Source organism: Nanorana parkeri, unplaced genomic scaffold (genome assembly GCF_000935625.1).
Source record: "Nanorana parkeri isolate BGI_ZX_2015 unplaced genomic scaffold, ASM93562v1 scaffold78, whole genome shotgun sequence".
NCBI lineage: Eukaryota > Metazoa > Chordata > Amphibia > Anura > Dicroglossidae > Nanorana > Nanorana parkeri.
The window spans coordinates 1,649,932-1,668,363 of NW_017306346.1; the positions used below are offsets into that span (position 1 = coordinate 1,649,932).

At 40.5% G+C, this 18,432-nt stretch overlaps 1 protein-coding gene across 1 annotated transcript in view; it reads left to right on the forward strand.

Moving 5' to 3' along the window:
• Positions 1-18,432, forward strand: part of SH2D4A (SH2 domain containing 4A) — a 67,663-nt gene that overhangs the window by 32,455 nt on the left and 16,776 nt on the right. The window contains exon 4 of the mRNA XM_018576839.1: positions 11,769-11,910. Coding sequence (XP_018432341.1) covers positions 11,769-11,910 — 142 coding nt within the window. The remainder of the gene's footprint in view (positions 1-11,768; positions 11,911-18,432) is intronic.

The following is an 18,432-nucleotide window of genomic DNA, read 5'->3' on the forward strand; positions in this document are numbered from 1 at the left end:
GTGGTGGGGGGGGGGGGCGTGGCGGGGGGTGTTTAATAGAGCGGAGCCTCCATTTCCCTGGAAGGTCCACTTTAAGGCATCTTACAATAGTAATATGGAGAATAGACCAATCTTAGAGTGGTACAAAAGCATTGCTGGCTCTTAAGCCTCATTTGGTTCCATACATACTGTATAATATATATATATACACACATACATACACATATACATACACACTAGTGCAGATTCTGAGATTCTCATTCTATCTACATTTATTAAGGAAAGAAAATGATGCTACTGTCAAGTTAGTTTTCAGTGCTCAAGCAAATTCTTTTGTTCTTGGTTAAACATTAACTAGCTTTAAAAGGTATATTAAACTTCCTTGGTTTAAAAAAGAGTTTATCTTCATTAGTGTTAAAATGTAAAGAACAAGGCGCATCGACCTTGTGCAACACAGTTAATTTAATACGACAAACTGTATATGTGGGTAATTGCACTCACAAGTAATAAGTAAAATCAGCAAATATCTGTGGCCCAGAGATGTGTGGTAAGTCTGCTTTGATTTTCTAGATGCTGACCTGAAGCCAGAGCTTACAGTCCCCTCTGCTCAACACAGCAGTCTCCTGTTATTGTGTGCCGCCAGCGTCTGGAAGGTCACAACAAGTTTACCATTCATCTTTTTGCTTAATTATCCTATTGGAGAACAATCATATAAAACCTATATAAAAAAATGACTATACAACCGTAAATTAGCATAGAAACCTCCAGGATATATTCTTATAGTGCTTTTCCCTATTTGCTACTACTTTCCTACCTGCTAATGATTTTGCAATTGAACTTGTGTAAACAAAAAGAGTTACAGATAGCTTTGTGCACAGACTATGACTCATTGTCACATTTCCATGACCATGGTGGAAGTCCCCAATTGTTCACAAAAGGTAAATATGAGGAAATGTTTTACAGATTTCCCAGTTAAATATTTCTGAATGAAATCCAGTCACACTGATTTTTTAGCATCAGGTTCAGTGAATGACCTTCTTTACTAAAACATGCATTTATTCAAGGTAGAGATAGCAACGTTCAAAGTGTAGTAAGTCATAATAACTTAGGAATTACCATATGTGGGCCCACATGGTATAAACTGATACATTTTAAATCTTATTAAAGAGGCCAAATACCATCAAATAAATACCATAAAGGTGCACATTGGTAGTGCTTCCTATTATCACAAGAGGCTGTATTAGACAGGCAGACACAGGCAGACACAGGCAGACACAGGCAGACACAGGCAGACCGGAACTCCTGTTTATCTCCTATCGATGGAACTCAGTCCAGATAGATAGATAGATAGACAGACAAACAGACAATCAATAGATGCACATTGGTATTGCTTGATATTATCACAAGAGGCTGCACTGAACATGCTGCATAGTAGCAAAAAACACTACATGATATCGTGCCGTAAAACATGTTGCGGGCTCATTATCATAGGCTAAGAATAGATGGATACACTATGGCTGTTTTTTTTTTCTTAGAGAGTTTACCTAATATGATTTACACAGATATCATTGCTCATGGTGCACCCAGGCTTATTGTTCACCTCAGATTATATCTATTATAATTAGGGATGCACTGAAATGAAAATTAGTGGCTGAAACAGAAAATAAAAAAATGTGTCCAGCCAAAACCGAAAATGCCAAGCTAGCATCTACCAGCCCCTTGCCCCACCACCCCCAGTCTGCACTTGGCCCCGCTGCCGTCTCGTTCCCACCCAGCCACTGTGATCAAAAAGATGTAAACAGCAGGAAGTGGTCAGGAGCAATAGCCAACAGCAGATATCTATTGCTCCCGCCCACTGCCTGCTGTCAATCAGCAGAGGAGCAGACTTAAGGGAGAGCTCATTTCTCACAGGCTCCGCCCACTGCCAGTGTTACTGGGCTAGTATAGTAAAGCCCAGTGATGCTGGCAGTGGGTGGAGACTGTTAGAGAACTGAGTCTGGTCTCTTGGTGATTGACAGCAGGCAGTGGCCAGGTGCAATAGTCAGCCAGCTATTGGGTATTGCTCTCAACCACTGCCTACTGTTTGAGCACAGCAGCTGGGCACGAAGGAGCAGTGAAAGCTTCTGCTGTGGACAGGCAGCGTATTATCGCCACTATTTTTTTTCTATCAGCAGCTTGCGATAGTACAATTTTCGGCCGCCGATAATTGGATTCGGTGCATCCCTAATTCTATAATCACCATGCAGATTATATGCAGAAAAAGGTTTATATGCTTCTGCCCCTATTACAGCCAATTCTTTCTTTGGCAATGAAAATTGTCCACTTTAATATTGGTGTGTGCAAAAAAAACGACCTAGAAAAAAAACAGTAAGAGGTGTGTTTTATAACTGTGATAAGATCGGTAATTATGTTTCCAAGATGTTCAGGAATCAATGGTGAGGTAACCATAAATCTGCTGCTATGTATCCCTAGTGTTAAAGACATGCCAATACCTGGAATCATTATATCTTGGAAAAGTTGTGTCCTGTCTATAAGATCCCTTTTGACTCATGTGCAATTTCAGGGTCATTGAACTCTTTTGCTCTAATACTTCTTTAGCTGGTAATCTCAGTTTTTATATAAGTGACATCCCAGACCTACCACCACAATTGTTTTAACATTTATAATCATGTATATGTATGGGTTTGTCATTTATTATGCACTAGAGCTCCCTCTTACCCTAGTTTATGCTAGGGAGCAATAACTGCTACATCAGCATTTCTTAGCACTTCCATGGCACCACTGTCCTCAGTGGGGCTTCTCACTGGTTTAAAAGTAAGAGACTTGAGGACTCTTTTTGACTGCCTACCTTGGCCAGCAACTGCAATAAGAATGACAATTAAACAGGACCACTGCACTGATCACAGAGATAATCAAGTGCTTCTCTTGGCCATTTTAATGCAGCATTGGCTGTGGGATAACATAGTAGTAGACATGCTCCTTGGGTGGTTAAACAATAATAATGAAGGCGAGAGTATTATAGTGAAGCTGCTGGTTAATGTTACTGTTGTGTACTATAATGGCACTATGGGGTTATAATGACAAGAAAAGAAGTACCATAATGATGTTGCTGGAGTGTTATAATATTGCTCTTGGTGCACAAAATAGTGCTGCTAAAGAGTTACAGTGATCCTGCTACAGCATTATAAGAGTGCTGCTGAAGGTTTGCAATAGTGCTTCTAAAAGAATATAATGGTGGTCTTGCAAATCATAATGGCACTCCATAAGCATATTTTAATGCTGCTAGAGGGTTATAATAGTGCTCTCTAGGGACAAATAATACTTCTGGGGGATTGTTTAGAACTGCTGGTTGTGGGGGAATGCATTTTTAAATCACTCCACATTTGGCCATGCACATAATCAGCAATACACTCACCATTTCTATATGCAAGGGTGCCCTAAGCTGGTTAATATTCTAGTATTGCCCCTAGTTTGGGGATGTCGTCCTTTTGCTCTTTTGTCTCCATAGCAATAAGCATTTATTTCCAGACCAATTCAAGCACATGTGTTTTTAAAAGACAATATTTTTGAAGAAATGTGTTTTGAATGACAGATCATGTCAGGTGTGTGACCTTGTCAATGGTCTCCTTCTGCATCAGGAGTAGCCAAACATTGGCCCTCCAGCTGTTGTGGAACTAAAAGTTCTATGAGGCATTGCAAGACTCTGACAGACGAGAGGCATGACTTCCAGAGGCAGATGCATGATATAGCAGTTGTAGTTTCATCACAGCTATGGGGTGAAGTTTGGCTACTCTTGTGCTACATCATCAAGGGACTTCTCCTTCTTTCTTATAGAGCCTTGGTTCTTAACTGGTGGGTTGTGAGCCAATAGTGGGTCACGAACCCATGCTCAGTGCACATGCATTGCTTACAGCTCCCTTGCGTGCCCTGTAGAGGTGTCGGGAACAGAGTGACGTCCCATTCTGGCTCCCAGCACTTCTACATGGCATGCAAGGGAGTTGTACAAGCAATGCACATATGGATGGAGCTCCATCACAGCACAGCAGCCCACACTGAACCCCTGGCTGAGGATCCACTCCAGTTCTTGTAAGGTATGGAGACTGGGTGGATCTTAAAAAATAAAGAAAATAAAAATAAAAAATTTTTGGAGTGTGTATATGTGTGTGTGAGATTGTGTCTGTAGTTTTGTGTATCTGTCAGTGTTTTTGAGGGCCCATTTGCACGTACAGTGTGTTATTCGAACAGTCCTGTGCAATTAACACACTGTGCCACGCAATTGCACCTATGCGTTCTGGCATGGGAGGTGCATTGTGTTGCCATTCATTTGAATGGAACCCCAAACGCACCTCCCGCCCACACTTTAATCAACGGCACCGAAACGCGCGGTACAGCAATGCCGTGCATTGCATAGCAGTTTCGACTTGGTTCATGCCTTAATCACCAAGGAAAAAAGTGGGTCCTGTTACACAGGTTGAGAACAACTGTTATAGAGCATAATAGAGTATATTGCTATTCTAAACAAAAAGGTACTTTCAGGAGTTTCTACTGTATATCTTCTTATTCTGAAACCAGCTTGTACATCTGGAAGTTGTCAGTCCATATGCTACTGATGTACTTCAAAGTGCATTTTCTTCCTAGCATGTGAGATATAAATCTGTTTGGCAGTTAGATAACCTTTTCGCATGCACTTTTTTGAAATTGTTGTATAAATTAACCTTTTCCATTACTATGGATTCTGGTTTTTTTTGCATAGATCATTTTCTTCATTAAATAATTTCACTTGTCCAATGCTGCTGCATAACTTACACTGTGTGTGCGTGAACTAGCAGACTTGGCCTGTAAGAGGTGCTTGTTGCCAAATTTCAGGTCATGTGACAAACTTAAGCTGCGCCTGACTTAGAATTTCCCAAGGTATGTTCCTGCCAGCAGTGAGCCTCAGAGACATTGCTTCCTTAGTGTTATTGTAATTTGTAAAAAACTTCCTGTAAGAACTGGTCAAACAGGTGTGACTATAACGAGGAGCTAAAAATAAAAGAGAAAAATTAGGGTAACTATTTATTATATTTTTTCAGTTTACTTTGACTTTAAATTGTACTTTACAGTAAATGATGCTTGGATGGATGTAACTACTATTATCGAGTCTTGTGAACCCTGCCACAGTTTTACTTGGTGTTTATTTTTACACTGCTATATTGAAGACCCACATGCTTATATGCAAATTAAGGCCATGCGTGGTTTTTTCCTCTGCACATACTGTTATTCATGCTTGATAATTTACAAAGTTTTCCTGAACCCATATACCTCCACCAAATGATATGAATCTTAGTTTCACGGAAATAAATCATCTCATACCAGCTTAATAATTTCTGCTTAAAGCAACACTGTCAGGGCTTAAAAAAAAAAAAAAGTACAAAGACTTATTTAAAAAGAAAATTCAAAGTATGAATTTGTACAGACCGGAGGATTTAGTATTAGGGAGTATAGTTTCATGGCAGTCCACAGTTAAGCTTTAATAGGGTCATGTGTGCATTTGAGATGCTGAATGGACAATATCTGGCCTTACTACAGTCCTGTGCTCCTGATCAACCTCAGATTGCCCTGTTTTGATTTTCTACTATACCGTGTGTTGCATGTGACATGAGGGTATTTAGACTTTTTTGCTTGTTCTATTTCATTTTATATAGACGAATGATTACATATTTTACACATGTTTCTTGACCTTGATTACTTTCAAACTGTGTTATGTAAATTTGTAAGAAAGTCACTGGTTGGTTATCAGAATTGGCAATACATGCAGCTTTATTGCGTTCAATGTAAACAGTCTCTTTTTATCCATAGGGTACATTTTTTCCCTTCTTTAAACAAAACCACTTCTGGCAATAACTCAAAAGTAACACAAATAAAAAGGCCTACTCCAGTTTAGGAGGCTAACTAACAGTAGTATCCCTCACTACTTCCTACTGGAGCAGCTATTCCGGCCTCCAGTATAGATGGACATGCATAGAAATTGAGTCCGTTACATACAATTTTTCTGCCAGACCTTATTCCATAGACATTCAGACGCTCCCCAGTCTGTCTCTGCATTAGGGTTGCCACTAGTAGCATACTAGCATATCTTGCGGCGGACGCCAGGTGGCGCTGTTTCCTGTCCCTCGACTCTCCCTCTCCTGTTTCTCTCCTCCGTGGGAGGAAGTGACATCAGGGAGAGAGGGAGCCGTGAGGGAAGAATCTTTCTCCGGCAGCCAGCCAGCAAGCAGGGGCTGTGGAGAGCAGTGATTTCGTCACACAACCCCTGCTTGCTGGCGGCTGTAGGAGGGTGAACCTGCGCTGGTAGAAGGTGGACCTGCGACTGGACTGAGGATGACCTGCACGCATCATCAGGGTGTTGGCTTCAAGTACCAGGAAGGGACAACCAGCTCCTGATGACATAAGTAAATAGTAGCATGGGAACTGGCATGTGGCTGTGGAGCAGTAGATTACAACAGAACAGTGAGTATATTTATTGTGGATAACTCCAGTGAAAAAAGTAAGAGGCTATCTAGGGAAAAAAACACACAGAGGGGTGAAGTTATTAAATTTTGATCAAATGCAATATTAATAGTCTCCCTGCTCTCTGGGGCGCGGCAGTGCCATTCAAGTCAATGGCACTGCAGACCCGCCCACAGTACTATCAGCCGCACATTTACATGCGGTAAAAAAAGGCCCTGCATTCCAATGCGGTGGGATTGCAAAAAAAGTTCATGCGTGATTATTTGCGATCCCACCGCACTGGAACGCAGGGCGTTTTATTACCGCACGTTCCTGTGCGGGGGGGGCATGTCTGCCCCAGAACGCAAGGAAACAATATATATGTGATCCCTTGGGGGGAATTTATCAAAACTGGAACAGACAAAATCTGGAGCAGTTGCTCATAGCAACCAATCAGCTTCTCTCTCTTTTTCAAATCTCAATTGAGCAAACTGAAGAGAGATGCTGATTGGTTGCCATGGGCAACTGCTCCACATTCTGTCTGCTCCACATTCTGTCTGCTCCAGTTTTGATAAATTTCCCTCCTTGTGTTCCAGGAATGGGACATTGTGGTAGACGTGTGGCTGGTGGAAACCGTTGATAAATAAGGTTAGTAAAATAATAAAATTGCGGGGGGGGAGATGTATTTTTTTGCCGCAGAGTCATGCAAAGTCTCTAGGTTTGCCACCCATCCGGGATTCACCTGGACAGTCTAGTGTTCTACCAATATTTGTGACTACGTTAGAATGTGTGACCGGTCATGTGATCACAGATTTTAACATAATCCCGCCCAGTTTTTTGGCGGTGGAATGTGTGACCACCCATTAGGTCAAGCATTACAACGCTTTGTGAGCTCTTCCAGGGCAGATCGGCATCGCAAATGGTATACTTGAAGAAAAGGTGGCAACCCTACTCTGCGTCCACCCAGTGCAGCATCCTAGCCAGGGAAAGCTGCCCTTTTCAACCTCTCACTGACATACACCGAGTCGTATACCCTGTCACAATATATACAGGGCTCAAAGTTTTCATTCGTCCTGCTCGCATTTGGCGAGTAAAAATAAAGTGAGGGCGAGTGGAAATTTGGGTCTACAAGTATCGGTCCGCAGGCCAACTCCGGCCCGCGAGCCGGTACTATGTGGCCCGCTGACATGTCAGGCACACAGTCGCAGACATCTATGTTGGATACAGACCACAGAGCAGCTACTGTCAGCTCTGGCTTTCTTCGGCCGGAGCTCTGACAGTTCTGAGCTCCGGCCGAAAGAAAGAATGTATGCGAGGAGAAGATCTGCTGCAGACCTCACTATTCACCCCCAGATAACCAGGGATCGATCCTGCTCACAGCCTCCTCCCTGCAAAGACGTGAACAGGTGAGGGGGCTGGGGGAGGGGGTTGAGTGTATTAATATTTTGTGTGGGAGGGGTTAATAAGGGGGGACCATATTATTTTGTGTGGGGGGGGGGTTAATAAAGGGGAGCGTATTATTTTGTGTGTGTGGGGGGGTTAATAAGGGGGGAGTATAATATTTTATGTGTGTGGAGGGGCTTATAACGGGGAGGAGTGTATTATTTTTTGTGTGCGGAGGGAATTTTATTATTATATTTGTGCGGGGGGGGGGTTGTAACGTTGAGAAGTGTATTATTGTGTTTTAAGCTGCCCATACACCTTACAACCATCGCACGACTTTCGTTATGCGATGGTTGTAAGGTCATTAAAATCTTGTACGATCTGCCCATCTTGAACAGGCAGATCATACTTGTGATCATCGCAAACCCTCCTCGCTGAGTTTAAAATGTTTATGCATTACACTGTAAGGTAATTTTAGCAAGAACATTTTTGGACAACTTTTTGTTAAGATCAGCTATTAACATAACAGGAAACTCATCTGACAGCTGGAAGTTTATTGTAATATATACATTTTCTTGGAAAAGGGATGGTATTGTATAGTAATTGTATTGTGACCAGTACAATAAAAAAATAAGAAAGAACTTAATTAATATTTCAGTTATATTAAATGTTTAGACACCCTGCTGAGTCATCATATTCTCTATCTAGGTTATATAGCTGACTAAATTAACACTATCATTTCTCTCAGATACACATACATTACAAGGCTTTGCTCATTTTAAAATACCAAAAATGACTATATTTAAAGTGATATTAAAGTTTTTGGGGGGGTTTTTTTTGTTCCCACCGAGGAGGTCCACCTTTGCATAAATCTTTATCTTCTTTAGGGGATAAATTCACCTTTTGCATTTCTTTAATATTTGCATTCAAGCCTGGAAAGCATTGCAATTGTGATCACTTGATCACAGCTATAAACCTCAGGCTTCTGCACATTCTCTCCCAGGCACAGCTCGTACTGAGGTATGGAGTTTGTTAGGATGGATGGGGGGGAAGGATGGCTGGACTTCAAACTGCATTAAATCACCTCTTACGGCATCCCATATTCTCGCATCTACCTAGAGCGAGGACAGCTGGACACCGTATGAGGTGATTTAATGCAGTATGAAGTCCAGCCGTCCTTCTCCCTATTTCTCCTAACTGAAACTCCGTACCTCAGTACGAGCTGTGCCAGTTTGAAAATGCAGAAGTCTGAGCTTTGCAGCTGTGGTCGAATGATCACAATTGCAATGATTTCCGGGCTTCAATGGAAATATGATTTCTTTAATTCTTTTTTTTTATATATTCTAAATTATGCATTTCTTTATTTTTCTGCAAAAGGTAAACTTATCCTTTAAACATTTTTAGTTCCTCATTTTCTACTGTGTTCCCGCAGTGCTCATCCTCCCCGCCCCCGCAAATAGGCTTTTCACTTTGTTGGGAATTTTAGCTTAGTGGATGTAGTGAAAATTCACTTTGCAAAGGATATCCAATCGTGTGCAAGAAAAATACCCAGGTTTTTTTGCTTGCACATGATTGAATGATGGAAGCCAGGAGAGCTTCACCTCATTCGCAAACTTAAGGGAAAATTGTTTTGCAAAGTGAAAATTATCTTGAAAAGTGATCAGCCTATTAGAAAACGACAAGTAGTTGCGCTAGGAGAAGTATACAGTGTATAAAAGATTGCCAGCTGCAACAATGTTTAGTGAAAACCATGTAAATATATTGCTAGCATGTTGCGCTAGGTCATAATAACAATCAACTAAGAATCATGCACCAACATTAATTCTTCAACGAGTGCAATATGTGAATAAATTATTAAATATAAAATAATTGTATAAATATAATATTCTGTGAATTAAGATGTGTGATCAATTAAATAGTTCTTAATAGGTGAAAAAATATGTATTAATCTACAGTCATATATAATATAATATGATGAACAAATACATATGAATTGATATGTATGAAACCGTGAACGTGGTTTACCCTTATACACAGCTAAGGTATTGGGTGCACTTGTTCAAAACTGGAATCCGTGAACGTGGTTTACCTTTATACACGACTATAGGTATTAGATGCACTTATTCAAAGCTGGGATAACAAAGGGGTCACTCCTAGGCATATATAACTGAGTACCCTTGTGGTTATGTCTGAGCAGTCCTCTACTACACCCCAACAGTGGATAGTAAAGCGTGGGGGATGCAGTTACTTATCTTTCCTCCTGGACATCCCATAGGGTTACGTATTGTTGTTGGATTAGTTCCAAAATGTCTCTGCAGCAACCTCTTATGGTTATAGTGAGTTGTCCATTTCCACAGTCTGTTTCTGATCAGCCTATTAGCCTTTCGAATGGTGGATAGGTCTTCCCCTTTACTTCCCCCATAGTCTCAGCCCTGCCCCCAGCCTTTTTTAGGCTTACTCTCTTGATTCCTTCTGTGTATTTCCTTTTCTTTTTGTCTGTTACAAATGGCTATATCCCATAGATAATTCTCATTGTTATTAATTATTGGTAGACAAATAGAACCTATTTTAAGACTTCTATTTTAATGTCCTCTTGGGAATCAAATCACATGTCTGTTTTTGTGGTTGCTCTTTTATTATTCTCTAGTGTAATAGTTTTTGGGCTGTATGACTATGATATGTGATAAACATTGTCAGAAAAACTGTCACGGTTTGGCTAAATATTTAACCTTATCACTAATATGTGGGATCACCTATAAAAGACTTATATTTAACCCCAATTAGGTTTCTGCCTTGTTCACATACACTGGTGTTACATTCCATCCTCCACCTCCTAACTAGAAATAACAATATTACATACGGTACCTGTTGCACTTCCCTGTGTGATGATCCGGCACCGGGTTTTACATCCTGTCTGAGCTGCTTGGCTTCCGGCCAATCCACTCTGAACCTCTCCATTAAAAGTCCAGCTCACTTGTTCCGTGCCGTTCGAGCAACGTGTCTTTACACCCAGTCGGACTTCCTGTTTATCTCCTGCTTTTGTAATCCCTGCGGTTGCTACCACCTACCTTGTTCCCTGTGTGTCTGGATTCCCTCTACCTCACAGTGGGATCCTGTATGTCTTGCATTGAATTGATCATCAGCTTCTTTAAGTGAGTTCCTGCACCTGTGCTTACCTGTGTGTCTGTGTATAGGCTTCAACCCTGCCTGCTGTTGCATCCAGCACCTCGGTGCTGCAACTAACCTTTATGTCTGTGTGGGCGTGCTAGAGGGCCGCAACCTGGAAGGTGTCCAGCAGCCAATCATCCTCACCATTAGAGGCACTGTTGAACACCTGGCCCTACTTAGAACCTGCGTCTCTGGTGCAGCCCCGTTAACGCACAGACACCTACTTCCTGTGTTTTCATCCCAGACACCATTTTTTGCACGCTACTTTTTGTCATTTTGTGTGCCCCGGTCACTGACGGTGACAGTACCTTTATGGCTAATGGTTCAGATTCTTGCATATACACAATCATGAGTGGTTCTCTTAAAGGCACTAATAAACATAATATAACAGTTGATCCACCTACATCAATTCTTTATCTGTGAGTACCAAAAGATGTGACCAGCCAGTGTGGCGAATGAGCAGTCAAATGCAGGAGGCAAGAAAGCTGATCATAACCATTGTTGTTCTCATCTGATAAGAAATGGTGCAAATCTTGATGTATTAGTTAATATTTGTTAATGTGATGTTTCTAATACTATAAATATTCCTAAATCAGGACAAAGAAAAGATTATAGAAATAATTTAGAATGCAAGTTATGAATTAGGGTAGTGGCTTTCTGCTGCAACCTTGGCTGCTGGTTTGGAATAATGCAGTGCTAGAATTACTTCTGCAGTATTTTTCAATATCTGTAAGATAAAACAGTTTCTTCTTTGCGTTGTGTTATCACAGAATAAATCTACAATCGTGAAGTCCAAAACAAAGGAAAATGAAAAATTAGAAGAACGTACTCAAGAAATTTATATGAATTGGAAAGAAGCTCAAGAGATCAAACAAAAGATAGAGAAAGAAGATTCTGAGTGGCAAGAAACACGTAAGGTTTTTCAAAAATGATTCCATGTGTAAATGATCATAAAGAACATAACTGAATATTCCACATACCGTATTTTTCCGTCTATAAGACGCCCCCATGTATAGGACGCCCCCCACTTTTCTTACCCAAAATTCAGAAATCAATATTTTCCATGCAATTTTGCATAACTGATTACATCCAGTTTAAATTTTGCAGAGTAAGACAGCCACTTACTGGTACCAGTATTTACCGGTATTTTTTTTTGTTTTCTGACATTTTTATGGGCTCCCTGTTGCATCTGGGCACTGGCTACACGCTCTCCGCAGCATCAGCTGACGTCAGGTACATAAGTCTCATGATTGGAGGAAACCTGTTAGCTTGTCTCTGCAATCGGAAGTTTCACTTGTGAGGCTAGTTTTCAGAAGTATCAGCAGTTTCGCAACCGCGGTTCTCCTCTCTGCCCCCGTGTATAAGACGCCCCTCCATTTTTAGGTAAATATTTTTAAGAAAAGTATAGTCTTATACATGGAAAAATACAGTATATTTTAAACAATGTATTTATCATGCAAGTGAGTTGAAAGGTTCTGTTACTAAGATGCCTAGTTCTCTGACATAAATGAACCCTTAGTATTCTGTAAAAACAGCTTATGTTGTGTTTTTATGTTACTAAATAGATATACATTTCCATCGGTTTCACCAGGGACCAGTGTTGAAGTATAACATTCCCCTCTAATCCTTTTCCTATTGCAGCTACAGTTGATAATGTTTCAAAAAATGTTTCGATAATATAGATACTATGATAGAGTTTAAACAAAATGCCCATAGTTTGAAAGCTGGTAAATGAACAAAAAATACTTTTTTTCTTTGAGTTATAAAAATACTGCTGGAAAAAGATGATATAGTTATCCCAAATTATCAAGGCCTTGCTTACATGGGTTTCACCTTATATAAGGAGAGTGTGTACAGCAAACATTTAAAAAGCATTTTTTTTAAAGTTTGGCAAGCTTTGAACAGCTTTTAACCCCTTCATGACTGAGCTTGTTTTTGGTTTCTGTTCGTAAATGACTGACACACTTTTGACATTTTTGCTGTGTGATTCTTCCACGTCAGTAATATACTTTCTTACAAAGTGCACCCACACATATTATATATTGTTTTTTAGAGGACAGATAGGGCTATATATTTATATCACATATGTGTGTCTAACGCCTCACTTAGCACAAATACAAATTAAAAAAAGAGGAAAAAACGTAAAAAAAAACTTTTTTTCCCAGTTTTGATTTGTAGTATTTTTTTTTAACAAAACCAGCACAGCTAAAAAAAAATGCAATACATACATTCATTTATTTGTCCCTTATTTTTAATTTTTTTACACTTTTCACTATTTTTTTTAATTTATTTACACTTTTCACTTTTTTTATACTGACAAATTTTATTTATTTAATTATATCAGGCAGTCATTGTGAATTAATCTCACTATGACTGCTTGATAAATTAATACATTTTTTTTTATTATCAGGCTGCTTCAAACTTCAGAACAGCCGATAATAAGTTAGTGACACTGATCCTGCAGCAGTTCAGGATTCAGCTGTCAGTGAATGTTTCAGAAAACTTAAACATTCTACTTTCAAGAATAGATACATTATGTGTCTAATACATAACATTTTGTATCTATTCTTGAAAGTCAAAAGATAAAAAAAAAAAAAAAAGCCAGTATAGCTTGAGAGAGATATCTCTCGATCTATACGAGCTGTCAGAATGCCGGCAAAAGCCGACATGTGTGTCTGCTTTGCTGTGACTCTCAGACACCCGATATTAAGGTATCGGGTGTCTGAAAAAGGTTAACCCTTTCAGTAATGGATCTCTAGATAGTTAGACATCTATTACTGAAAGGTAACCGCTGATTCTCAGCGGTTAGCAGCCTTCTAGTGCAGCAAATAACTCGTCACGTACAGTGTACGTGACGAGTCATTTGGTCCCTTTGTGGCTGGACGTACAGTGTACGTCTCCCGTCACGAAGGGGTTAAAGCATAAATCAAGGCAAATTTTTAAAAGCATTTTCAATACATCTCTGCAATACATACACATTGCCCCATGTTTACCCCTTGCTGCAGGTGCACAAAAATACTTGCTGATGTGCCAGAAACATAGTGTGCCCCTACGTTCCTCCACGGCACAACAAAATGGCAGCACAATGTGACCTGACAACACATCCCTGAATATTTAATTACTGATGGATTACAATAAATAAAGATCACTTGTTGATCCTGGCACATCGCACTGTTTAACTTTTTTTAATAACTTTATTGAAATGTAACAAGTGACATTTCATTAAAGTGGTGCTAAACTTATATAGTTACATAGTATTTGGAGGTTGAATAAAGACATAAGTCCATCAAGTCCAACCTGCCCTCCGTCGGACTTTTTCCAGCTCAAGGACATCTTTTCTGAGTATAGGTGACCAAAACTGGACCGCATACTCCAGATGTGGCCGAACCAGTGATCTGTAAAGTGGCAAAATTATAGACTTGTCCCTGCAATACATTCCCTTCTTAATGCAAGACAGGACTCTACTTGCTTTGTTTACAGCAGCCTGGCACTGCGAGCTGTTATTCAATCTGCGGTCTATAATGACCCACAGATCCTTCTCAGTTTCCGACTTCCCTAGTTTCATACCCATAAGTGTATAGTCCATTTGCCTATTTTTAACTTCAAGGTGCATTACCTTACATTTATCGACATTGAACTTCATCTGCCATACAGTTGCCCACTTCCCGATTTTATCCAGGTCCTCCTGTAATGTTATCATTTCTAAATCTGTGTCTTCTACCCTCTCAATTTTCGTATCATCAGCAAACACTGAGACACAGCTATTCACTCTCTCCGCTATATCATTAATAAATAGGTTAAAAAGCAGGGGACCCAGCACAGAACCCTGGGGCACGCCACTCATGACCTCCGCCCAGTCTGAAAAGGTGCCATTTACTGATACTCTTTGTGCACGTTCTCGTTGCCAGTCTTCTATCCACGTGCACATTAATTCATCTATGTCCATAGCCCTTAGCTTGTATAACAGGCGTTTATGTGGCACCGTATCAAATGCTTTGGAAAAGTCCAGATATACTACGTCCACCGGGAGTTAAATTTAAAAAATGCATTCAAGTACCTTAACTGTTAACAAAAATGTAACTTATTTGTGTATCACTCAGCTGTAGATCCTCAAATCATCTCTGAATTCATGTTGACACTGTCCTTCCTTCTGGAGGGTGCCTACTTTTGTTCCCCATGGTCCCTGTGTGTGTTGTAAAGTAGCCCCCGCTCCAAGCTTGCTCCTGTGATGGACTACAATGTCACGTTTAGTTTAAAAATTTGTATTGAAATTATAGTCCATCACAAGAGTGAGCTTGGAGCGGTGACTATTTTACAACACATGCAGGGACATGGAGAAAAAAAGTAGCCCCCCTCCAGAAGGAAGGACAGTGTCAGCATGAATTCAGAGATAATTTGAGGAAGTACAGCCGAGTAATACAGAAATAAGATACATTTTTGTTAATAGTTAAGGTACTTGAATGCATTTTATGAATCCTAAGTTTAGTGTCACTTTAAGATCTACGGGCACAGCATGGTGGGAGACGGTGGTACCGCATCGCATTATGCCGCGATGTAAACAAGTACTGCATGCAGTTTTTGCGGTGGCGTGAACTGAGCCCATCTGTGACAAGGCGAATTGTCGTGTCTTGCATTAGGGGGATGCCTTATCCCAATCCTGCACTGGAAAAAGCAGACAGTGCAGCCCCAACGCATCTGGTGTGAATCCACCCTTAAGGTCACTTTTGCATAAGTACATTGTACAGGTGCACAACTTTATGCGCAGGTTTAAGACATCCCCCAAGCATGTCACTTGAATTAACTGTGTATGTTTAATGTTGCACTTAAGCCACATTAAAAGACCCAATCCATGGTGAATTGTATTTTTTGAAAACATTTGCTTGCACTGCATGCTAACCATGGAAGCGCCCAGCAAGCCATATCGTTTTTTAACAGAATTTTGCAAATTGGCTTTAAAAAATGTTAGAAAAAATAGCAAAATTTGGCTCCCATAGACTTAAAAGGGGTTCGGCCACTACGTTCAGTATTTACTGATTTTTCCAAGTGTTCAGTGTACATCCAGCAAATCGAACCTTGCTCAGCTCGCTCATCACTGCTAGTATGCAGCAGTAGGGTGAGAGAATGACTGCTACCATTACAGGCTAATTATATAGGTGTTTTGCTTTGTGAGTGCATCACTTTAAAAAAAAATTATGTTATGACTCAAAAAGTCCACAATATAATTAATGTCTTGCACATGGAATTGCAGAATAGAAAGGATAAGATAATCAGTCCAGGTATGACATGGTGTGTCACATGACTGGGAAATGAGGAAAGTTTATGTTATTATGACTCACCCAGAGCTGGTTGCACAGCCTTCAATATCACTGAAAAAAATGGAAAATTATTAACTGCTCTTTTGTAGTCATTTTCCAGCTGTGTTAACAGGCTCTAATGTTGCTTAACGCTGATTGGCTTTATGACATAACAGCCAGATTTGTTTTGTTTTTCCATTTTTTTTATGGACCTATTACCAATGTTGTAGCCTTCTAGTCATATCATATTTCACAATGTCTGGCCTTTGTGCACTTATCTTTGTGACTTATCAGAACAGGATTAAGCTCATTGACACTAGGGTATATGCATACAAATGCATGCATGCAGTCCGTTTCTACCCTGTTAATTTTTTAAAGATGTATCCATATATATCCATAATCCATCTAGTGGTTGTAATGCTGTGCAAATGGCATTCACCCAGCTACATGCTGGGCGGAAGATTTATGCCTGAGCCCCATACAGGTAATAAATTAGCACAGTGTTTCTAAAGTTTTCCTCAGGTAATACTAAAATGTTGGAGTTCCCAAATTTCCCATTGGGAGGCAATTCATTTAGAAATATGAAAATTCACATTGAGGTTGATTGATTTTGAGAAGCATAGAATGTTTACTTTGCACAGTGAATGTTCTTTAACTTAGTGAATAAGGTACTTTGCACAGTGAATGTTCTTTAGCTTAGTGAATAAGGTAATGCTGTGCTCACTTTGAATACCCAGGCAAGTTAAAAATGCTGCCTCACACCTGACTGAATGCAGTAAATACAACTTCTCTTCAATAAACATGTGTGAACATTAACTTTGCTTTGTGAACATTCTCCTCTCCTTCAGTAAACCAACTTTCCTTTTTCACCTACAACTTTCTGAAGAGAACTGGTAAACATGAACAGCTAAAGCAGATCCAGACAGGTACTTCTGTCTTTGGCAGTTAAAAAAAAATATCACTGTTGAGTGTTAACATGAGAGTATCACGCAGTGCGGAAGCTGGCCTTGGGGCAACAGGGAGAGTAAATCCGGTCCTGAGTATCACTACTTGGGTGCACAGTTCTGTCTAAAATGAACACCTATTGTGATTTTGTTCTACCCCCTGATTTTATTCACTGTGATCATATTCACTTTATTTCCCATTGTTGGATTTTATGGGGTTATGCCCCCCTCTTCAGTTCCCATATTCTGCCTTTTTTTTAACCTAACTACTACGAATCTGGTGTAGGGCACCCCTTACAGAGAGCATACAGTAATAAAGCAATTGGTCTCCCTGTGTTTCCTCTGCAATGAATTGCAGTAATAAATACACAGCACACCTTGAGATGGCTCGAATACCTTGGTCTTAGGTCACCGCAACTAGGTAATCTTCTTGTCTAGGGACATTTTCACTCACTTCGCCCAATAGCACTTACCGCCCTCTATGATGATCGATAAAAGCGATATCCAGACTGTAGATATGATGCTGAGAACTTTTATTGATAAACTTCAGGGAGAGAGGTTGAAGGTCAGGATCATCCAGGCTGATGTAGACTACTTAAAGTGGCAGGGTGTGGTAGCTGTCCCCATTCAGAGCAATAAAAACACCTGGCACAGCAGCACTTGAGGTAGAAGTCACCATTCATTTTCATCCTTGTCATCAGTAGCAACCGCTGGGCCTCCAGACTCAGGCCCTAGTGTAAGCACATGGCTAGTCCCCAGGCTTCAGGCCTAGCCATCTCAGAAAGTCTATAGCAGCCTCCCCAGAGGCAGGGCCTGGGGAATTAAGAGAGAGCTTAAATGATCCACCCCAAGTATTTATCTAACCCCCCCCCACCCCCCCAGAGCCGTAGCTAGCTCCTTTTGCGCCCAAGGCAAGAACATAACATTGTGCCCCCCAACTGACGTGGTGGCCTATCCAAAAAAGCATACAAATTTGTTTTGTTTGACCAAACTAATGAAAAATGTTTTAGTTTTCGTTCATTTCGTCTGATAGTGTGTGTGTGTGTGTGTCCAGCAAACTCCAGTGTTTGCTCTGCTCAGTGAAGATCTCTAAATTCCACTGATATTTACCAATCCTCCACTCTCCATCCTGAGCACTGAAGCCAGTGGGGGGGGGGGGCAAGGAGGGGAGGGGGAAGCCGCAGGACAAGGGGGGG